Source organism: Brachyhypopomus gauderio, chromosome 2, assembly GCF_052324685.1.
Source record: "Brachyhypopomus gauderio isolate BG-103 chromosome 2, BGAUD_0.2, whole genome shotgun sequence".
NCBI classification, from domain to species: Eukaryota; Metazoa; Chordata; class Actinopteri; order Gymnotiformes; family Hypopomidae; genus Brachyhypopomus; species Brachyhypopomus gauderio.
The window spans coordinates 16,052,571-16,076,350 of NC_135212.1; the positions used below are offsets into that span (position 1 = coordinate 16,052,571).

The following is a 23,780-nucleotide window of genomic DNA, read 5'->3' on the forward strand; positions in this document are numbered from 1 at the left end:
CGGCCAAATGCTGGTTAGGGCGTGAGGGCCCTGTGACCGACCGGGGCGTGGTTTCTGTCTTATTGACGGCCCAGTCGGTCCAGGGTCCCACCCAGGGAGATGAGCTAATGTTTGGGTTTTGTGTTTTATTTCCAGGACTGCAGGGGACATGTCCCTGCTTTGTCCCTGCCTTCCTTCCCTTTCATTTCGTGTGCTGCCGCTGTGTGCCGCACAGCCGGTGGAGGGGAGTGCGGCTTGGGGGGGATCTGTCACGGTATGGCGGGCCCCCTTCTGGTCGCCCCCATATACAGCGCCAGTTGTCTTGTGGTTGTTGTGTTGTGTTTGTCCCTCAGGTGGGCGGGGACTATGATCCGCCTCATCTGACAGTCGTTTGTTTGTCTATATATGTTTTGTCTTTGTACCAATTGACTGCTGGTCATTGTATCCTTCATTTAAATCTTGTCACGGGTTTTTGGTTTGCGCACTTTATGCATTAAAACCTCCCTTTTCCCTGAGACTTGGTGTGATCACTTCCATTTTATTTCAGAGGTCCTTCTGTTTGACATCACATTCTGTTAATTGATCTGGTTCAAAATGGCTCCAAAAAGGGTGGTTACACCTGTAGATATACCAGATGTTTGACTTGGCAGATAAAATTCCCCATGTTAATGGAAATATTCAGAACTGCCATGTTTCTCTGTTATTTGATATTTAAAAATACTTGTTTAAGATTATGCCAGTGTATTTCAGAGGCTGTTTAGAATGTCATTAAAATATTTTCACCAACTTCGTGTTGCATTTTTATGGTTACACCATTTAGACAATTTTGCCTTTTTTCTCTCAATATTATCTCAGAACGTAATAAAATGAGGCATGTTAAGATAGTGGCCCAAAGAAAAAGATATTTCAAAGTAAATTATAACTTTATTTTGAAATTATCACATGTCTTTCACCCAAGGAATGGAAAATACTGTTCAAATATTTCATTAGTTCTCAGAAATACTTTTATTTTCTCCATGTAGAAGAACAACGTTTTTGTTAAATTTGGACAATTTTTTGTTTCTCTCTGATATCTCTGATTATTAACAATTCCTCTGTCTCTGCAGACAAAGCTGGTTCCTGTATTTCAGCTCTCTGTTTCTGGGTCAGAGGCAGGTTGCTGTCAGGTCTGCACAGATAAAGCCATCGCTGTTGAAAGATTTTTTTGTTTGAGTTTTAAATCATCTTTTCTCTATTACATAACAAATGTTTCTTTTTATTCTGACAAGCATTAAAGTCATGTGGCATAAGTAAGCAAGCTGTCCCTAGACTATATCTAGATACAGTGGGATGCGAAAGTTTGGGCATCCTTGTTAATTTTCCTGATTTACCTTTATAAATCATTGAATGTTTGGATTTTTAAAAATGCAGTTAAATATATCATATAGGGGACAAACACAGTGATATTTGAGAGGTGAAATGAAGTTTATATGATTTACAAAAAGTGTACAATAATTGTCTAAACAAAAATAGGCAGGTGCATAAGTTTGGGCACCCAAAAAAAACACAATATTTAATAGATCCTCCTTTCACAGTATACTTTGATTAGCTCTCTGCTTAATATTACTTATATTTATCAATATGTTATATATTTAAATGGCTTTACTAATGCACGTGGCTTTAAATGACAGGAATAGTCTGTATTTGCTTCAGTCTATAAAGTGTCAACTGCATCTAGATTGTAGTAAACTACAGGAAGGTCTGAACCTTGATACATAGACCAAAAATACTTGGGGACACTGTGGACTCAAATCAGATGGGAATTCCCCAAAATCTGGGAAGAAAATCATTTTCCAGAAATGCACAAGTGATAAAGTCTATTTGTATCTAACCCTCTCACCTGTTTCAGGCTTCCTCTTAATGCCCACAAGTGACCCAGCGCCCATCCAGGCACCAACAGAATGGAGGAGAGAGCTAGCAGCCAGCCCAGTATGTGTGCCCAGCCTGGGTACCTGTACCAGCGGTTAAATGTCAGAGGTTGGTATTCCACCAGCGAAAAGATAAATGATACCTTGGGATGGGGAGAAAAAAAAGAAAGATCAGTATACGAAGGATATGATTGTCAGATGTATGTTTAGTAAATCCATATTATTTCCAAAATAGAATTTCCTGGTGCTGTGTATGTGTGAATAACATCTGGTTGTATTAGTTAAGATTTGGACTAGAACAGAAGTGGATATAGTAATATAAAACCATACATAAAAGTTTACATAAATGTTATATGAGAACAAAAGGGCTCTTACTGTAACGCGGGGTGTTCAGACCGGTACACACCGCGTAAGAAAATGAAGGGAGTATTGAACCCAAATGCCGTTAGGAACCAATTGGGATAAATGCTTAGGACGAAATAAGCACACGCGAACAAAACGAAAGTCACTCTGCATACACACACCGTAGCAAAACGAAACTCAAAAATGACGCGGAATAAACTCAACGCGCGAAATAAACCAAACCGTGAACACACGGGAAAGAAAATAACAAAGACAACGGAAAGAAAATGGAACGCGTGATAATGGAACTAAGGACGCCAGGGGAAGACTGGCAGCAGGCGAACAAAACAAAACCCTTCCCAAAATAAAAGAGTAACCGATAGGAAGAGAGATAGCTGGGGAAAACTTGAGAAGGGCCAGTAAGAGGCGCAGGAGGTAGACACTCGAATAAGTAATAGGTAAGTGAGAGAGATTAAGGTAGCGAGACACCTTACAACGAAATGCAACACCAGAGAAAGCGGAGAAGGGCTGACAACGTACCGGCATTACCAAAAACGAATCAGCAGTGATTGCGCCTAGCGAGTCTAGGACTGACTCGGGAGGTAGAAGGTGTGACATCCGAGCCAGCCCTGACACTTACATCAGAAATAATGAAACTGGGATACAAGAAAGGATATATGGAACTGCTCTTATAAGTGTAATGATTGACTTGGAGGTGGCGGAGGCAAGTGCGGAGAAGAGTGAGATTTATTGTGAGCAAATTCATACTCAGTGTCTTCAAAATAGTTCATGGTCATAACAGGCAGGCAATTAGAAACAGATGTGTAACCAACACTGAGGGACATAATGTCATGTCCAGCACAATAACTGCCCCCAACATGACCACTAGTGGAGCTCTATCCTGCAGGAGAGAGCCATCCCGTGAGTACTCATAAGACTCACCTGTCCTATCAGTAGCTCACACCCCTCCCTCTATCCCTTTATAAAGCACGCCGGTTCAATTCAACCCTTGCAAATTATTGCCTCATTCATGTGGACTACCAAGCATTTCTATGTACCGACTTCCCTTTTGTTTCCCGACTCTGTCTCCAGCATGGTCCCTGGAACCAACCCTGTTTGCCTTGACCAAACCTATATAGAATGCGCCCTGCTCAACCTCAAAGCACAAAGACTAGCATACAGGAAGACAAAACACAGGGTTTAAATACACTATGAAATGAGGAACTAAACACACAGCTGGGAACAATAATGAGAGATGGAGTTATAAATACAAACCATGTGACAACCCGAATGAAAACAAAAGTTAACCAAAACAGAAAGAGGAGGGGCTGGTGGAATCAAAGGAGGGAGGTCCTCATCCATGTGGTCCTGGTTGAGCCTGGAAGAGCACACAGACACAAAAGCCTCTCGGTTGCTCTCTCTGCGACCAGAGTTGCCAGGTTTGCGGTTTTCATGCCAAAATCGCTTCCTATTTGACCCTGAGTTTGGAATTCCCTTTATTAAATCTTACTCTCCTCAGCATTTGTGTCCACCTCCTCACTCCGCAGCATACGCTGCGTTACATAATCACTGACCAAACCAGGACACAGCTCCGGCATTAGAGCCCTCGTAGCAGGGCGAATGGGTGACGTCTCAGTGGCATAGCCGTAGGGCTGAGCACCGTTCGACTCAGGTTCCCGTGTCAAACAGGTTTGCCCCACTCAGTAATACACAGACTGAGCGACCTGTTAAAAGAGCTCTGGTTATAGGAGACTCTCAGCTCTGACATGTGAATGTAGTGACCCCTTTAGAGACACCAGCAACCATAGTCAAGTATGTCCCGGGGGCTAGAGCGCCTGACATCAGGGCTCATCTAAAGGTGCTTGTTAAACTTAAATGCTCAAAGTTAGTTATACACGTCGGCACCAATGATGTGGGGTTGAGACATTCTGAGATCACTAAGGATAACGTTAAAGAGGTGTGTGAGTTAACGGGGATGATGTCAGAAGCTGTAATATGCTCTGGCCCCATTCCAGTTTGGCGTGGCGCCGAGACCAACAGCAGGTTATGGGCGTTACACCGCTGGATGTCTAAATGGTGCTCAAAGGACAAAGTGGGTATATAGATAATTGGACACGTTTTGAGGGCAGGCCTGGCCTTTTGAAGCGAGACGGCATTCACCCCTCTTGGGAGGGTGCTGCTCTCATTTCCCGTAGCATATCTGCTAGGCTTAATAGCAGAGGTGGGGACTCGAGTCACATGACTTGGACTCGAGTCAGACTCGAGTCATTAATATTAAGACTTTTGACTTGACTTGAAAAAATATTCAGAGACTTAGACTTGACTTGGACTTTTACACCAATAACTTGGGACTTGAATTTGACTTGAATCTGTTTACTTGCAAAGACTTGATTTTTTTTTACCCCAAATCAAAATTTTAAAACGCATATTAATATTTATAAAGTGCGCCCCATTAATTTCATTTCCATCCTTCTGACGCAGACCGGTCCTCTGCTTTTCCACACTCTGTACGTGTTTGTGTGTGTGTGTGTGCATGAGCTGCAGCACAACCAATCAAATGGGGGGTTGGCGAACGTAAATTGTTACCGGGCGGGGTGTAAAATGGACACAAATTAAGTATTATATTGCGATCGATCGATCGCCAGTGGTTGGTGCCAGAGCGAACTAGTAACTCATTGAATCATAGATATGGATCAGAGGTAAATAAACTAGATTTTTTTTCCGGCGTGAGAAATAGGATGTGTGGCGTGAGAGCATGTGAAAAAATGCGTGTGTCTCACGCTCAATGCGTGAGGGTTGGCAACCCGGTTCTGTATCTGAAGTCGGGGATGAGAGCCTCTCTCTGTCACCATCATATCCAGTTCTATCTCAGCATGGATTGTGTATTTGAAGACATCTACGTCGAGAAAAAAAATATATTGACAAAAGTGGAGCGAGTTTTCAGCTATGGGGTCATAATTCTACGGCCTCATCGTGCACAAATAACATACAGACTTTTGGCCAGTTTGGTCTTTTGCAAATGCAATGCAGAATAGTTTACTGAAATGTCTAAAGTTGCAGATTCCTGTTAATTGTTCAGTTCTTATATTTGTTTGTCTTGTGTCACTCACACATGTTCTCCAAGAAACCAGATAAGAGAAGAGAGGGAAAAATGCTGTTATGGTTCTTTGTATTGTACTGTGAAAATATCAGCACTTTTTATTTGAACATGGAGTTCTACTTATGACTTTTTCACAGAATATTTATTTCTGGAAAATTGTAGTTTAAAGTATGAATATTTTTGCAGCTAATTTTAACAAATTGAACTGTGCAATAAAGAGGTGTAATTTAAATTTTTTTTTTATACTTCGTGTTTTCAGTTACACATGTTTTATCAAGATTTGAGGAGAATACAGATTTAAAAAAGAACACATGTCTATTATTTACATTTAAAATATACCTGCAACATTGGTAAAAAAAAAAAAAAAAAAAGACTCGAAAGGACTTGAAATTCCAAGTTTCAGACTTGGGACTTGACTTGACTGTTGCCTGTCTTGACTCGAGACTTGACTTGACTTGACTGTCTTTGCTTGAGACTTGACTCGGGACTTGAGGATAAAGACTTGGACTTACTTGAGACTAGCAAAACACTGACTTGGTCCCACCTCTGCTTAATAGTGGTAGTGTAGGAGTAGTTAATGGGGATTGACAAACCAGAGCTGAGGCCAGGCAGCAGACACACAGGCTAAACCACTGTCTGCGAGCTACAAAGAGACGTCACCTAGGTCACACTTTTTTTTCACACTAGATTGAAACTGTGTCTGTTCCTCGAGTACCAAAAAATAATTCTTGCAAAGTTAGAAGACAAAATTTTATCAATGTTAAATTCAATTACGCTCCCTCAGAGAATAGTTTAAATCTGAAACTAGGACTGCTAAATACAGGCATGAAAATCTGTCACCTTTCGGCGAAATTCGCCGTTTTGAAGTTGAAAAGGGTGACCTACGTGAATCGTGTAGATCCGATGAGTTTTTTGTTTGGAGGGGGGGGGTCGGGAGATTATATTTTAATTATCATATTGACTTAATTAGCAAACAGAGCACTTCCGAAATTGGCTATTTCAATGACAGTGGCCAGCAGTTTCCGCCCAGAACCATCATAGAGGACAAATAGCGTTTCAATCTTACCAACGTTCTTCATTCATGTTATTCATTTACTGCTAAGCGAGACGAGAAGCATACACCGCGAACAAGTCAGAAGAGCGTACATTTACCAGATCGTACATTTACCACTACATTTACCACATCGTATATTTACCACTACATTTACCAGATCGTACATTTACCACTACATTTACCAGATCGTACATTTTTAATTGGGTGGATTTAATTGGGTTATTAGCTAATGGTTTCAATCGTTTTCATATTTTGCGGTAAAACAAAGTTACTGCCGTTCGCTACAACAGCGTTGAACACTGTCAGATCTAACCACAAGCTCTTGTGATAATAGGCCCATCTATCTACCTATTTAAGTTCGCGTCAACCCCGTGTAGTTAACGGTGACATAAAATAAGAAACAAGATTTTTTTCTAGTGTGTCTGTAGTTGTAACTGGTGAATCCAGGGACGTGTGAGGATCACATTCGCACCAGGGCTGAAAAGGTTGAAGATGAAGTTGTAAACTCTTGTCGTTTGAGTCTACCCTGTGTTTTAGCTCATGTTAGAAAATAAAAACACGTAAACCTGGTATTTTTACAATAGTTTTCGCCGCTGATGTATGTATTGGTTCATTAAGACGTAATGGTTTTGACTGAGCCATCCGGAATGGCGAAAGCGGCTTCTTGCGTTTACGGATTGCGTTTACATTGAATCCATTGACATGACAGTCAAAAAAATTTTTTTTTATGGATTTTACTATATTTTACGGAGCCCGTAAGGTGACATCATGTAAAAAATAAATAAATAACGCGTGGCCACGACTTATAAACGCGTGGGAACGAGATACTAACGTCGCCTTACGAGCTCCGTAATATTTGGCATCACCTGTCGCTGTATCCCCGTACACCAGCAGCCACCACCAACCCCCCCCCCCCCCCCCCCTCGCAGTATACCCATGACGTCACATGTCAACGCCCCGTCGCCGTGTCCCCATGACGTCACATGCCCCGCCCCCCGGTCTTCTCACCTTTTTAACCCCTGACCCATTTTCATGCCTGTAAATATTAGATCCCTGTCATCTAACGCATTGCTTGTTAATGAAATGATTACCAATCATAATCTGCATGCTTTGCTTGACGGAAACCTCGACCCGACCAGACGACTATATGGCACTAAACGAAGCGTCTCCCTCTGGCAATAGATATGTTCATAACCCCCGTCCAAATGGTCGAGGAGGTGATGTTGCCACAATATATGACTCTGATATAGGCATTTCTCAAAAATTCGGCTTTAAGTTTAATTCTTTTGAACATCTCATCCTCTCTATATCAAATTTAACAACCAACAAAGCATCGCAGTCGTTTATGTTAATTACTATTTACTGCCCCCCTGGATCATACTCTGAGTTCTTGCAGGAATTTTCAGACTTCCTGTCTCATGTACTGCTATCAGTCTATAAGGTAATTATAGTTTGTGATTTTAACATCAATTCTAGGTGACTTAGCATAAATTTTCAAGCAATTCTTGATATAAGGGAGCCACTGAGAGAAAAATAGTGCCATGGTACAACGAGCACATGCGTAGTTTCAAACGAGCCCTGCGGATCCTGGAGCGTAAATGGCGAAATTCAAAGTTAGAAGTGTATAGACTATCGTGGAAAAGCAGCCTTATTGAATATAAGCATGCCCTCCATACAGCAAAATCCTATTCAGGATAAAACTATTCAGGACTCCTATTCAAAACTGTTTCCAGCCTTACGAGGACCCATGAACAAATCAATTCAGTAATCCCACTAGAGCCCCCATACTCAAATAGCGGGCCGCTTTAGGGGCCATCTATTTCTGTCCCGTGAGCTGTTTGGAAAAGTTTTTTTTTAATGATCTTTTTTTTTCAATCGCGCTATCCGCTCTTATTTTGAAATCGCGTACCGCAATCTCAAGACGAGGCTGGGGATTGCCTCTATGGCAACAATAAACAGATAGCAGATGCCCAAATATGTTCGCCACCCCCCCGTCAACAATTTATGTTCGCCACCAGCTTTTACTGTCATACTGACAATATTACTTCCAGCAATAATATGATTAAAAAGCCACATAGTGACATAACAAAATAACTAATAAACTTAACAACTTGACCCTGACAAAATACAGGGGAAAAACAACTGGAAAGCTACTGAAACCTACATTGTTCACTCGGTGAGTAACCTCACTGTTAGAAAAAGTAAGCTTTTCTTTTTTTTCTCTCAGCTTTTCAGCGCCACCTTTACATTTCGTAGTCTGTTTAGACTCTGGCTTAGACTGCTCCATCTTTACGGCAATGCAGACTTATTTTTTCACGTTTCAGTAGTGTCAACCGTGTCGCGGAGGGATCACATGATGAGTTAGACCCTCAGCAGTGTCAGTGTCCAACTGGCGTCTCTCTCTTGTCACTCGTGGGATACAAACAGGGAGATATTATTAACGTGGCATTAGTGTGGACAAGGCTACTCGAGACTACTTGTATTAATAAGTGACACAGCTGCTGTATGTTTTCGTAGTCCGGCCCGGATTTTCTGGGACAAGTTGTTTTTTTCTGATCTCCGCTGCATACCATCAGCCCGCATCAGCTGACCCAGTTCAACTCGTTCATGTGTTTACAGGCTCAGTCCGCGGCCGCGCGTTCCTCCACGGGCTGAGTTAAACCACCTGCGGTCCACGAGAAATCCCCGGTAGTAATGTATGCCAGTCCGCCCCTGTTAGAGTCCTTCTCCCCAATTGGTCATGAGGAGTTTTTTTCATTGGTGGAATCTGCTAAGCCCTCCACATGCATACTAGATGCCGTACCAACCTATCTACTTAAAGAATTACTGCATAGCAATGTAGAACCTTTGCTTACTATAATTAACTATTCTCTGAGCATGGGCTACATTCCCAGTGCATTTAAACTTGCAGTCATCAAGCCGCTAATTAAAAAACCTGGTCTTAACCCCCAGGAACTGTCCAACTATAGGCCAATCTCTAATCTGTCGTCCAAACTTTTAGAGAAAGTAGTTTATTCGCAACTCTCTTTCTTGCAGACAGAACATGTCCTAGATATATTTCAGTCTGGATTTAGACCCCATCACAGCACTGAAACTACACTGACTAAAGTACTAAACTCTCTTAATATCTTATAATAAAGGACTTGTTTCTTTTCTTATACTGTTAGACCTTAGTGCTGCTTTTGACACCATCGATCATAATATTCTGTAACACTTCACAATACGGTTCCTTAATTAATGTTTAAGTACTTATTAACTAGGTATTACTAATTATTAACTTAGTAATGGAGAATTATCATCATAGTTTTACCTTAATTACTCTTCACTATAATAAACTACTATGTTAGGTCACATGTAAGTGTCACGGTGAGGGGGCCGGGTCGCCACCAGAGGGCGCGCATCCCGGCCAGCAGCCGATCCCAGCACACACCCCCACGCACGCAACCACTCCCACAGTCCCAATCACCAGTGTACTGAACACCTGTTTCTTATTTACTTTGCTCTTCTTAAGCCCGCAGGTCGTCTGGTCCAGTGCTGCACATTGCCGCTACATGAGCGTCTCTGGTCTCTGCGTGTCCGTCACTGCGTTCCCTACCTGCGTGCGCACCACGAGCTTTACCTTGCATCACCTGCAGTGCGTGCTTTAGGAGCCTTACTAGTGTGCGCTACAAGCTTTACCTTGCATCACTTATAGTGTGTGCGCTAAGAGCTTTACTGGTGTGCGCTACAAGCTTTACCTTGCATCACTTGCAGTGTGTGTGCTAAGAGCTTTACTGGTTTGGTTGCCATGGACAATAAACATCCTTCTGTTCAACCCCCGTCTCCGGTTGCCTCTGTCCCGATGCCTCCGGCTGCTCCAGGCTGCACATTCTGTGATGCCGGAGGCGAGGGCACCTCCGCTATAGAGGTGCTGGCCTACCAAGGCATCGCCCTGGGCAGACAACAGCAGGAGCTCCAGGAGCTCCGCGCTATGGTAACCGCTCTGACGAGCTGCATCCAGGCGTTGTCAGCGCAGACGTCCACACCCTCTCCGAGACCGCGGACACCGATTCCTCCTCCCGAGCCTTACAACGGGGATCCGGAGTGCTGTGAGGGCTTCCTGGTCCAGTGCAAGCTATACTTCACCAGCATGCCTCACCTAGTGGATGCGGAGAAAGTCGGCTTCACGGTGAACCGACTGCAGGGTAAGGCACTGGACTGGGGAGCAGCCCAGGTCAGCGCAGAGAAACCCTGTACCCGCAGCTACGACCAGTTGGGATGAAGCCGCCCAGACAGACGTCTTCATAGCGGGCTGAAACCCGACCTAAGGGCGGAACTGAGCTGTCGGCCCGAGGGAGAAGACCTGAACCAGGTGGTGCACCGAGCGATAACCGTCGACAGGTTGCTGCAGGAGCGAAAAGGAGGAGCGGCGCTTCCTCTCACCCCGCAGGCTCCCCGAGCCCATGGATTTGGGTACTACCGCCCCCCCTCTCACTCGGACCGCTGGTCCGAGGAGGGGGCGGGCCAGGGTGAGTATTTCTTTGATGGGTGGGCTGTTAACGTGGGAAGCGTCGGTGTCTTACGGGGCGGTGTCTCTACCTGTGTTTGCCCTAGTGGACTCAGGAGCCTCGGGGAACCTGATCCGGAGGAGCGTTGCCGAGCAGCTGAGGGTGCCCCTGATCCAGCTGGAAAGACCGAGACGCATGCACGCACTGGACGGGCGACCTGTGGGCGGGGGTTTTATTTCTCACCGCACTGCACCAGTCACCATACACGTTCAGGGCCGAAGGGAACAGATCAGTTTTTACGTAATCCCTTCCACACTTTATTCCATCACGTTAGGTCTCCCCTGGTTTAAGCTTCACAACCCCGTCATCGACTGGTCTACGGGTAAGCTGCTAAAGTGGGTAGCGCCCCTACAAGGCACCCGGTCTCCCTCCCGTGTGTTCGCGCAATCCACCAGCGTTGAGAGCCCTAACATCAGCTCCACCCCAGTCATTCCTGCTCTGTACCGTGATCTAGCGGAGGTGTTCAGCGCTGCCAAGGCCACCCAGTTACCACCCCACCGACGCTGGGACTGTCACATCACCCTCAAGGCAGGTACTACGCCACCGCATGGTCGAGTCTATCCACTTTCTCAGGAAGAGGAGCGGGTCATGGCTCAGTATGTTAAGGAGGCTCTCGCTCAGGGCTATATTACTCCCTCCACCTCTCCCGCCTCAGCCAGCGTCTTCTTCGTAAAGAAGAAAGACGGTGGGCTGAGGCGATGCATAGATTACCGAGGGCTCAATTCCCTCTTAGTGAACTTTGCCTACCCGCTGCCTCTAGTGCCGTCGGCGCTGGAGCAGTTAAGGAAGGCTAAAGTCTTCACTAAACTAGATCTGCGCAGCGCCTACAACCTTATTCGCATACGCGAGGGTGATGAATGGAAGACGGCGTTTAGTACCTCTACGGGGCACTACGAGTATCGCGTCTTGCCTTATGGCTTGGCGTCTGCTCCGTCGTTCTTCCAGGCATTCATTAACGAGGTCTTAAGGGAGTATCTGAATAGATGCGTTGTCGCTTACATCGATGACATCCTGATCTATTCTCCCTCCTACGACCAACATGTGCGTGATGTACGGGCAGTTCTGGGCACGCTCTTGTGCAATCGTTTGTATTGCAAGCTCGAGAAGTGCGAGTTCCATCTCAGTGAGATGAACTTCCTAGGTTACACCATTAGGCCAGGCTCCGTGCACATGCAGCACAGGAAGGTGGAGGCGGTCGTGAAATGGACGCAGCCTCACACACGGCGCGAGCTGCAGAGATTTCTGGGCTTCGCGAATTTCTACAGGCGGTTCATTCGCGCATATAGCCAGATCGCAGAGCCCCTTACTGACATGCTGAGAGGGGGAGGAGTTAAGCTTCGCTGGACAGAGAGATCTACGAGAGCGTTCAACCAGCTGAAGCAAGCGTTTGTCGACGTGCCGGTTCTGCACCAACTGGATCCGAACCGTCCCTTTATAGTGGAGGTAGACGCGTCGAACGTGGGAGTAGGCGCGGTGCTGTCACAGCGGCCGAAAAAGCATAGCTCCCTCCGTCCCGTAGCCTTCTATTCTAAGAAGCTCACCGCCATCGAGCGCAACTACAGGGTGGGAGACCGTGAGTTGTTGGCCATGCGGAAGGCGTTCGGTGAGTGGAGACATTGGCTGGAGGGAGCTAAGCATCCATTCACCGTGCTTACTGACCACAAAAACCTGGAATATATCAGGACCACGAAACGGATGAACGCCCGTCAAGCCAGGTGGTCTCTGTATTTCTCTCGTTTCAAGTTCCAGGTGACATACCGCAGAGGTGGGACCAAGTCAGTGTTTTGCAAGTCTCAAGTAAGTCCAAGTCTTTATCCTCAAGTCCCGAGTCAAGTCTCAAGCAAAGACAGTCAACTCAAGTCAAGTCTCGAGTCAAGACAGGCAACCGTCAAGTCAAGTCCCAAGTCTGAAACTTGGAATTTCAAGTCCTTTCGAGTCTTTTTTTTTTTTACAGGCACCAACGCTTTACGAATGCTACGCTGATGCATTTCTTTACTCGTTTTGTTGGTGTCCGCCAGCCAAAAGATGACAGATCATTTACATTTTATCTTCTCTTAATTACATAAATGTACTTAAACAAGAATGTTTCGTTACATCATTTTACACGAAAATAGCAAGCTTCATCGTAAGCAAGATGCTGTCATTACGAATGGTTATTCTAAACATTTGAATAAAATGTTTAAATATAGACTAATAAAAGGTTAGGGTTATTTTTTCATTGTTTTCTGTTATTGTGGGGTCACGGTGTAGGCTACTATTGTTACCTGGAGATTCAGTGGGGTCACAATTTCTGATGGCTGCCGTCAGAATTGGTGACCCCAGTTAAAAAGGCTCACCTCTACATCCCATTCATGATTTCTTTGTTGGCTGCAATGGTGAGGGGATGGTAAATCTTGTTTAAGTACATTTATGTAATTAAGAGACGATAAATGTAAATATAAACATCTGTCATATTTTGGCTCGTGGACACCAACAAAACGAGTAAAGAAAGTGCATCAGCGTAGTTTACGTAGCATTCGTAAAGCGTTTGTGCCTCTGAACAGAAACTGTGAAATAGCGCCCCCTGTGGTCACAAAACTCGACGGTCACAGAATCTGGTGTAACGCCGGTCTGCGTCAGAAGGACGGAAATGAAATTAATGGGGCGCACTTTATAAATATTAATATGCTGTCACGTCCAGCCCCTCCCTCCTCCCTGGTCCCGCCTAGCTCCCCGCTCCCATTCGTTCCTCCCTCCCTCTGTCACGCCCTCGTCGTTAGTCCCATACACCTGAGTCTCGTTTCACCATCTTGTTTCTGTGCATAAAAACCCCCTAGTGTTTTACTCCCGTGTCGGTCATTCCTTGTTTGTAAGTGTATCCCGCTGTGTTTTCCTTGGTCTTTCCTGCTTGCTTAATTTCATGCTATGTTCTTGTTCTTTGCCTGGTCTCTTCTGTTTATATGTGTCTGTATTCTCATTGTCCTACCTCCCCCTCTGTGTATTCCGTCCCTGTTTAAAGTAGTGTGTTTGTGGTTACTCCTTGCCCTGCTCTCGATGTTAGTTCACTGTTTTATCCTGTTTAGTGGTCTTGACTAGCCCTGTGCCTTATGCTTCCCATTTCATCTGTTTCCTGGTTCAGTTCTTTAGTGTCCATTGCATGTTCTTATTTAGTTAACGTTGTCCTGCCCTGTCTAACTCCCGCTTACTTTTCTTTAGGGTTGTAGCCTTTGAATTCTTGTCCCCTTGGTTAGTCTATATCATGTTGTATAGATGTTCCTGTCTGTAGCGTGTGTTTACTGTGCTTATATATGTTCCGTTTGAGTATACTACGTGTTAGCTTCCGTATTGTTCTATTAGCTGTTTAGTTGCTTGTATGGTCCCCCTTGTTTACTTACTTCCTTGTTTATTAGCTCTCCTGTGTTTAGTGTCTTGTGTCCTTCTACTTAATAAATCTATTATATACCTGCGTTTGCGTCACAACCGCCCCTTGAATCGTTACATATGCGTTTTAAAATTTAGATTTGGGGTAAAAAAAAAATCAAGTCTTTGCAAGTAAACAGGTTCAAGTCCAATTCAAGTCCCAAGTTATTGGTGTAAAAGTCCAAGTCAAGTCTAAGTCTCTGAATATTTTTTCAAGTCAAGTCAAAAGTCTTAATATTAATGACTCGAGTCTGACTCTAGTCCAAGTCATGTGACTCGAGTCCCCACCTCTGACATACCGGCCAGGAGAGAAGAACCAGCGTGCGGATGCGCTATCTAGGTCCTTTCCTGGCAGTACGGAGTCGACGAGCGAGGAGCCGGTGCTTACGCCTGAGTGCGTCGTGGGAGCTTTGGAGTGGCAGATCGATCGGGAGATCGAGGCAGCAAACCCGCATCCAGGTTGCCCGCCGCACCGTAAGTACGTTCCCCCCGCGTACCGTAGTGCCCTCATCAGCTGGGCTCATACGTCAGTGGGGACGGGGCACACAGGGGTATCAAAAACGGCTCAGTTGTTGGGGGCTCGCTACTGGTGGCCGGGGCTGCACCGGGACGTACTGCAGCAGGTGGCGTCCTGTGCGGTGTGTGCACGGTGCAAGGTGCCACACACTCGTCCTGCGGGTAAGCTCCTCCCTCTCCCTGCACCCAAGCAGCCGTGGACGCACATCGCTCTGGACTTTGTCACGGACCTCCCCCCGTCCGAGGAGAACACGGTCATCATGGTGGTGATAGACCGGTTCTCGAAGATGGTTCGCTTCCTCCCCTTGCGGGGCCTGCCCACTGTGTGGGAGACTGCGGATCTTCTGTTTCGGCACGTGTTCCGGCAGTTCGGTCTGCCTGAGGATATCGTGTCGGACAGGGGACCGCAGTTCACCTCGCGTGTGTGGCGGGAGTTCCTGTCCAAGCTGAACATCATGGTGAGCCTAACCTCTGGTTACCATCCGCAGGCTAATGGACAGGTGGAATGCGCGAACCAGGAGGTGGGAAAATTCCTGCGCGCTTACTGCAGCGAGCACGCGGACACATGGTGCGCCCTTCTGCCCTTGGCCGAGTACGCACAGAACTCCCTCACCCATTCCAGCACGGGGATGACACCGTTCGAGTGCGTGCTCGGTCGCCAGCTGCCGCTCTATCCTTGGAACGCCGCATCCTCAGACCAGCCCATCGTCGAGGAGTGGTGTAAGAGGAGCGAGCGAGTGTGGGAGGACACCCAGCAGCGGCTGAGGGAGGCGATCCGGCGATTCAAAAGGAAAGCCAACCGTCGGAGGGGAGAGGCCCCATCTTATCAGGTAGGGGATAAGGTGTGGGTCTCCACCGAAGATGGACGCCTGGGCAGGAGAGGCAAACTGGGGGAGAGATATGCCGGCCCGTACGTCATCTTGAGGCGGCTTAACCCAGTGACCTACCGCATCGGTCTGCCCGAAGACAGACGTGTGTCGCGTGCGTTTCATGTGTCCGCTCTCAAGCCATACAGAGCAGGTGCATTGGAGGAGGCCTCGACGTCACGGCCGCCCTCGCCGCTGCAGTTATCGGACGGACCCGCGTACCTCGTGGAGAGGTTACTGGACTCAAGGCGCAGAAAAGGTGGCTTACAGTACCTGGTGGACTGGGTCGGATACGGACCGGAGGAGCGCTCCTGGATACCGGCCTCTCAGGTGGTAGGCCCCTCCCTTATCGCCGACTTCCACAGGGAACATCCAGACCGGCCAGCTCCACGGCGACGGGGAAGACCGCGTGGGAGTCGACGGGAGGGGCAGAGGTGGGACCAAGTCAGTGTTTTGCAAGTCTCAAGTAAGTCCAAGTCTTTATCCTCAAGTCCCGAGTCAAGTCTCAAGCAAAGACAGTCAAGTCAAGTCTCGATTCAAGACAGGCAACAGTCAAGTCCCAAGTCTGAAACTTGGAATTTCAAGTCCTTTCGAGTCTTTTTTTTTTTTTTTTACCAATGTTGCAGGTATATTTTAAATGTAAATAATAGACATGTGTTCTTTTTTAAATCTGTATTCTCCTCAAATCTTGATAAAACATGTGCAACTGAAAACACGAAGTATAAAAAAAATTAAAATTACACCTCTTTATTGCACAGTTCAATTTTTAAAACTTAGCTGCAAAAATATTCATACTTTAAACTACAATTTTCCAGAAATAAATATTCTGTGAAAGTTATAAGTAGAACTCCATGTTCAAATAAAAAGTGCTGATATTTTCACAGTACAATACAAAGAACCATAACAGCATTTTTCCCTCTCTTCTCTTATCTGGTTTCTTAGAAAACATGTGTGTCCATGTGTGAGTGACACAAGACAAACAAATATAAGAACTGAACAATTAACAGGAATCTGCAACTTTAGACATTTCAGTAAACTATTCTGCATTGCATTTGCAAAAGACCAAACTGGCCAAAAGTCTGTATGTCATTTGTGCACGATGAGGCCGTAGAATGATGCCCCCATAGCTGAAAACTCGCTCCACTTTTGTCAATATATTTTTTTCTCGACGTAGATGTACACTTCAAATACACAATCCATGCTGAGATAGAACTGGATATGATGGTGACAGAGAGAGGCTCTCTTCCCTGAGTTCAGATACAGAACCCAGGGTTGCCAACTCTCACGCATTGAGCGTGAGACACACGCATTTGACCGTCTTCACACGCTCTCACGCCACACATCCGATTTCTCACGCCGAAAAAAAATCTAGTTTATTTACCTCTGATCCACATTGTCACGTGCGGCTACGCCCCCTCTCCTAGCTGTCACTCTGGGTTCCCTCGTGTCTGTGTTCTTGCCCGTTTGTCCCGCCCTGCTCGTTAGTTTTATGAATCCCTCGTTTGTTACCACGCCCCTGTGTCATTGTCATCACCTGTCCCTAGTTTAGTTCTGTGTATAAAAGCCCCTGAGTCTCCCTTGTCCTTTGTCCGGTATTTTGAATTTATGTGTGATCGTGTCTATCCCACCGCTGTTCTCTGTGCCTGACCGTTTTCGTGTTTCTCCTGTTTCCCGTGCCCCCTGTCTTGTGATGCCTGTCTTTGCCTGTTTTACGGACTGCCCTCCTGTGATTGACCCTGCCTGGCTATCCGACGATGAATACGGTATTCCCCTGAATAAATCTCGCTCTTCTCAGCGATTGTGTCCGTCTCCTCGCTCCGTGGCGCAAGCTACGTTACATAATACCGGACCTATCAAGGACACAGCGAGAGAGCGAGACTCTGGTGAGTTCAAACACTGTGAATGGATGTCGGCTGGTTTAATCCGGTTCGACTCTCCGGTATTTCAGTGCGAACAAACCAGAGACAGGAATACCCCTGGCGCTGCGGGTACAAGGAAGTCTCGTCGCCGACCAAAGAAAGCGCAGTCTCTTTCTACTGGCTTCCGCGACGAGACTCCATCTGAGCGCTGTGTGTCTGCCCGGTGTTGCGAACACGACGGGGAAAAAGCCCCTGTAGTGCAAGCAGCGGGCAGACGGTCTGAGCGCACAGACAAGTATTCACTTAACCCTCGGTTGACTCTCTCTGACCACCGCGAGCTCCCGGCGCCTCAAGGGAGGCGGAGCCGCAGCAGAGAGAGCAACCGAGGAGCTTCTGTGTCTGTGTGTTCTGCCAGGCTCACCCAGGACCCTGAGGAGGAGGACCCACCGCCGCTGATCCCGCCAGCGACTCATCGCGACACCCCCAAGTATTTTTTGGGGGGGAGTACAAGCCACGTCAGTATGGCGGTCCCGCCCCCCGATGACGTCAGTGTGGCGGTCACGCCCCCCGATGACGTCAGTATGGCGGTCACGCCCCCCGATGACGTCAGTATGGCGGTCACGCCCCCCGAGGACGTCAGTATGGTGGTTCCGCCCCCCGAGGACGTCAGCCCGGTGGTTCCGCCCCCCGAGGACGTCAGCCCGGTGGTTCCGCCCCCTGAGGACGTCAGCCCGGTGGTTCCGCCCCCTGAGGACGTCAGCCCGGTGGTTCCGCCCCCTGAGGACGTCAGCCCGGTGGTTCCGCCCCCTGAGGACGTCAGCCCGGTGGTTCCGCCCCCTGAGGACGTCAGCCCGGTGGTTCCGCCCCCTGAGGACGTCAGCCCGGTGGTTCCGCCCCCTGAGGACGTCAGCCCGGTGGTTCCGCCCCCCGAGGGTGTCTCATCCACGCCGGTTCCTGTCCCCGCGACCCTGGAGGGGTCGTCCACGCCGGTTCACGTTCCCGCTGCCCGCCAGCGGACCCTGCCTGTCCCCGCTGCCCGCCAGCGGACCCTGCCTGTCCCCGCTGCCCGCCAGCGGACCCTGCCTGTCCCCGCTGCCCGCCAGCGGACCCTGCCTGTCCCCGCTGCCTGTCTGCCGGCTCCAGTTCCCGCTGCCTGTCTGCCGGCTCCTGTTCCCGCTACCTGCCGCCCGGCCGCACCTGTCGCCCCAGAGACTGTGCTGCCCCCTGTTGGGCATGGACTTGGTGTTCCCCCTGCTCCGCCCTTTGCCTCCTATGTTCCGTTGCCCGTGTTCCCCTTGCTCCCTGGTCCCATCCCTGGTTTTGTTTTGGTCCCTGTCCCCGTGGTTGTGTCTGTCAAGGTCTGTGTTCCTGTTCCCGTGTCTGTTTCCTGTGGTGTCGTCTCTGTCCCTGTCCCCATGTCTGTTCCCCAAGTTGTCACCCACCTTGTGCCTGTGCCTGTCTCCGTTGTTCATGGTGTCTTTGCCTCTGTGTTTGCCTCCGCCTTGTCCCCTGGCCCCACTCCCGTGTCTGTCCCCGGTCCTGTACTGTCCGGCCCTGCTCCTTGCCCTGTCCGGTCTCCATGTGCCCCGTGTACCGCCATGCCCCAGCCCAGCTCCTGGCCCGTCTCTGGTCCCCCTGTCCCTGCCGTGCCCCGGTCTCCGTGCCCTGCTTTCCCCTGGTCTGTTCCTCCGGTCCGTCCCGTGTCTGCTGTCCCTGTCCCTCGCCGTGTTCCGTGGTTCCCTGTCTTGTCCTAGTCTGGTTCCCTGTCCTGTCTGCCCTTGCGTGCCCCAGAGTGGCACGCTTTGAGGGGGGGTTCTGTCACGTGCGGCTACGCCCCCTCTCCTAGCTGTCACTCTGGGTTCCCTCGTGTCTGTGTTCTTGCCCGTTTGTCCCGCCCTGCTCGTTAGTTTTATGAATCCCTCGTTTGTTACCACGCCCCTGTGTCATTGTCATCACCTGTCCCTAGTTTAGTTCTGTGTATAAAAGCCCCTGAGTCTCCCTTGTCCTTTGTCCGGTATTTTGAATTTATGTGTGATCGTGTCTATCCCACCGCTGTTCTCTGTGCCTGACCGTTTTCGTGTTTCTCCTGTTTCCCGTGCCCCCTGTCTTGTGATGCCTGTCTTTGCCTGTTTTACGGACTGCCCTCCTGTGATTGACCCTGCCTGGCTATCCGACGATGAATACGGTATTCCCCTGAATAAATCTCGCTCTTCTCAGCGATTGTGTCCGTCTCCTCGCTCCGTGGCGCAAGCTACGTTACACACATCTATGATTCAATGAGTTACTAGTTTGCTCTGGCGCCAACCACTGGCAATCGATCGATCGCGATATAATACTTAATTTGTGTCCATTTTACACCCCGCCCAGTAACAATTCACGTTCGCTGACCCCCCCATTTGATTGGTTGTGCTGCAGCTCATGCACACACACACACACACACACACACAACGTACAGAGTGTGGAAAAGCAGAGGACCGGTCTGCGTCAGAAGGACGGAAATGAAATTAATGGGGCGCACTTTATAAATATTAATATGCGTTTTAAAATTTAGATTTGGGGTAAAAAAAATCAAGTCTTTGCAAGTAAACAGGTTCACGTCCAATTCAAGTCCCAAGTTATTGGTGTAAAAGTCAAGTCTCAGTCTCTGAATATTTTTTCAAGTCAAGTCAAAAGTCTTAATATTATTGACTCGAGTCCAAGTCATGTGACTTGAGTCCCCACCTCTGGGGAGGGGTCCTTGGGGGAGGGCTCTGTCACGGTGAGGGGGCCGGGTCGCAACCAGAGGGCGCGCATCCCGGCCAGCAGCCGATCCCAGCACACACCCCCGCGCACGCAACCACTCCCACAGTCCCAATCACCAGTATACTGAACACCTGTTTCTTATTTACTTTGCTCTTCTTAAGCCCGCAGGTCGTCTGGTCCAGTGCTGCACATTGCCGCTACATGAGCGTCTCTGGTCTCTGTGTGTCCGTCACTGCGTTCCCTACCTGCGTGTGCGCCACGAGCTTTACCTTGCATCACCTGCAGTGCGTGCTTTAGGAGCCTTACTAGTGTGCGCTACGAGCTTTACCTTGCATCACTTGCAGTGTGTGCGCTAAGAGCTTTACTGGTGTGCGCTACAAGCTTTACCTTGCATCACTTGCAGTGTGTGCGCTAAGAGCTTTACTGGTTTGGTTGCCATGGACAATAAACATCCTTCTGTTCAACCCCCGTCTCCGGTTGCCTCTGTCCCGACGCCTCCAGCGTCACAGTAAGTAATTAATAAGTAGTCTTCATCAATTTTCGTAACTACTTACTTTCGGTTCCTTAATTAATGTTTAAGTACTTATTAGCTAAGCAACAAGTAATAGAGAATTATCATCATAGTTTTCATTAATTACTCTTCACTTCACTGTTAGTTCACATATAAGTAATTAATAAGTTGTCTTCATCTATTTTTGTAACTACTCACTTAATCAGTCCTTCATTAATGCTTATATACTTGTCACTCCGGCGTGTCTTTGTGTACATGTGTGCTGGTTTGGGTACACCCCTGTGTGTGTGTGTGTGTGTCTAGCGATGTCTAGAGAATCGCCTTTGTAAGTTGTCTCACCTATCTCTAGTCTCGTTGCACACGTTATGTATTATTGTTGAGATATGTAAGTGTGTGTCCTGTCCATGTCCTTCATCAGTTGTTGTTTGACCTTTGTCATGAGTGTTGTGTTGTTCGTTATCATCACTGCTTTAAACGCTGCTCCCGTCTTGGTATCCTACCTGCTTGTAACGTCACAGTAAGTAACTTCAGAATAAGTAATCACGTATTTACCTAACAGTACGGTTTACTTAGCACTAAGTACTCCTCATTGTAATGACCTGTAATTTCAATGAGGAAGTGTTATAGTGTGCAGTGTATAATAGTAAAGTGTAGCCTCTCTTCTATTTCGTAATTACTGCTATTTGTTGTTAAGGCCCATGCTTTTCCCAGATTAAATCAGATATCACGTCTGGCTCCGCCTCCTCCTCCACCTTCCCCCTTGTGTGGTAGCCTGTTCTTGTAATATACAAGAGTTATATTAATATAACTCTTGTATATTAGAAGAACATCCTACCACACAAGGCTATTCACCGTATTTCGCCACGCCCACTTTCAAGTGTGTATTTCTTCCGCCTTTGTGTTAGAACTTCCGGTCAGCTATTTTCGCATTAGTGTACACTACTACATTTTAATGATTTTTTTCATAAAATAGGCATTCTTGTCTATTAACTTCTTTACTTAATTACTTAAAATTACAAAATGAATGTAAGGAAAAGATGTGGCCACTGATTATAAAATAGTTACTTATCTGATAGCCTCACAAGCACCTGACGCGTTTGCTTAATCGGAGCTTCATAACCGAGCCATTTCTCGGGATAAGGATGATCTGGTGTTGGTTTCCCCTCCACAAAATGATAAGAGCATATGTATGGACGTTTGGGTGGATGTTTTAAATTTAGCGCCTTCAGCCTTAGACGCAGGTCCTCTTCTTTGGAAGGCGGTGGATATAAGTTATAAGGTGCCCCGCAACACTCAGATCTTTTCGAGCTGTGTTCGTAACACTGTTGGTCAAGCCAAGTTTTCCTCTTCTTCCAATTATTGTGACACCCTCTAACTCAGGAGTGGCCAACCTGCGGCTCTTTGCCTGGTTTCATGCGGCTCCCCAGCCGGTCCACTCTCACCTGCACTAACGGTGTGTGTCGTGGCCCGGTTACCTCATCACTCTGTGGGCGACACACTGCTACACCTTCGTGGAGCGCGGTTTGTTTACAAGCCTAGCGAGCCGCTAATACTTTTAAAACCGGCGTAGTGGAAAACGGGAGACTAGCGGCATGAAGTATTTGTGATATTTAGATTGTGATTTGAGTCTCGTTGGTGAGACGCGGTTCTTCTGTCACACGTTTTGGAATAAACCACATACGAGGTTCAGCAAAGGCACCGCAGATGACTGAGGGAGCTTCAAAACTGACACTGTTCTCTTCTTCCTAAAGGTGAGCGCAGGTCAGTTGCGTTGTAACGAGTGTTGATAACGGAGTTTATCCACTTTTCACCTAGAAAACAACAGTTGCGTACATAATAGAGCTCGTAGTGCTCCAAACGTGACAAAGTCCTGAAGCACATCATGCCTTATGTTTATATCGAAGTTTGTGTTTGTTTTTTTACTTAATTTGTGTCCATTTTATATCCCCCCCGCTAATAATTTACACTCGCAACCTCTCTTGGTCTCTGACGGGTTGGCCACCTCTGCTCTAACTGAACATATTATGCTAGTCATTTTGTGTTTGTTGTCGTTTTGCTTGTAATTGGTATCAGCGTATCCGTAGCACCGGAAGTTCTAACACAAAGTCAACCAAGATGGCCCTGCCCAGCGTTGTCATGGAAAATAGCGTGAATAAACTTAACAAAGGCCAGCACAGACCACAAAGAAACTAGGATGTAAATACACAGTCACAACAAGGTACCTGTCAGTTCTAATGAGAGGTGTGGTTGCAGGTAACAAGGAGAGAATTGGGAAAGCTGGAGGAGGAGGCGGGAGCAGTGTTTAAAGCAGTGACGAAAACAAACAACACTCATGACAAAGGTCGAACAACAACTGATGATGTTACGCGCCGCCTCCGGTCACGGCGGTGACGCGTTGGTTTAAACGTGATTAGGACCCAAACGCTACCCACTATAAGCAAAACGGCAAAAAATAGCCAACTAAAACCTCACCGAAAGCGGGAAAACGAAAACAAAAACCCAGAGGGAAAACAGCAGAACGACGGAGGAAATCGACGTGCGTATAAAACCCAGGTAAGTAAACAAACAAAAAACACGCGGAAAAGAAGTCAACGCGTCACTGAAGAAAAACAGGGAAAACGAAAATCACACGGAGAACGGCTCAACGTATCAAAAAGGGGAAACATTAAGAAATGAAAAAAATAAGAGATGAAGCTTAGGTAGCAAGACCTAAAGCTTCTACCTGGTACCTGTCAGCCTGTCGACCAGAACACTGGTAGACAAACCGACAAAGAAGAGAGGAAAAAGAGAGAAAAACCTGAGAACACTCAGGGGAGAAACGGAAGAACTAGAGAAATGAAGTCACTGCACGAGGGCAAGAGTAACTGGCTTAGGCTGTGAGTGAAACAACAACTAACAACTTTAGCAATGGGTTGCTGAAGTCACCCGTCTTAAATAGGCTGCCGACAGCTGCAGTCT

At 47.2% G+C, this 23,780-nt stretch overlaps 1 protein-coding gene across 2 annotated transcripts in view; it reads right to left on the reverse strand.

The window, feature by feature from the left end:
- Positions 1 to 883: 883 nt before the first annotated feature.
- LOC143489841 (sodium- and chloride-dependent GABA transporter 2-like) overlaps positions 884 to 23,780 on the reverse strand; it is a 78,580-nt gene continuing 55,683 nt past the window's right edge. For both annotated transcript variants that reach the window (XM_076988784.1, XM_076988785.1), the window contains 2 exons: positions 1,859 to 2,029; positions 884 to 1,167 (listed from right to left, as the gene is read on the reverse strand). In XM_076988784.1, coding sequence (XP_076844899.1) covers positions 1,018 to 1,167; positions 1,859 to 2,029 — 321 coding nt within the window. In that variant the 3' untranslated portion in view covers positions 884 to 1,017. The remainder of the gene's footprint in view (positions 1,168 to 1,858; positions 2,030 to 23,780) is intronic.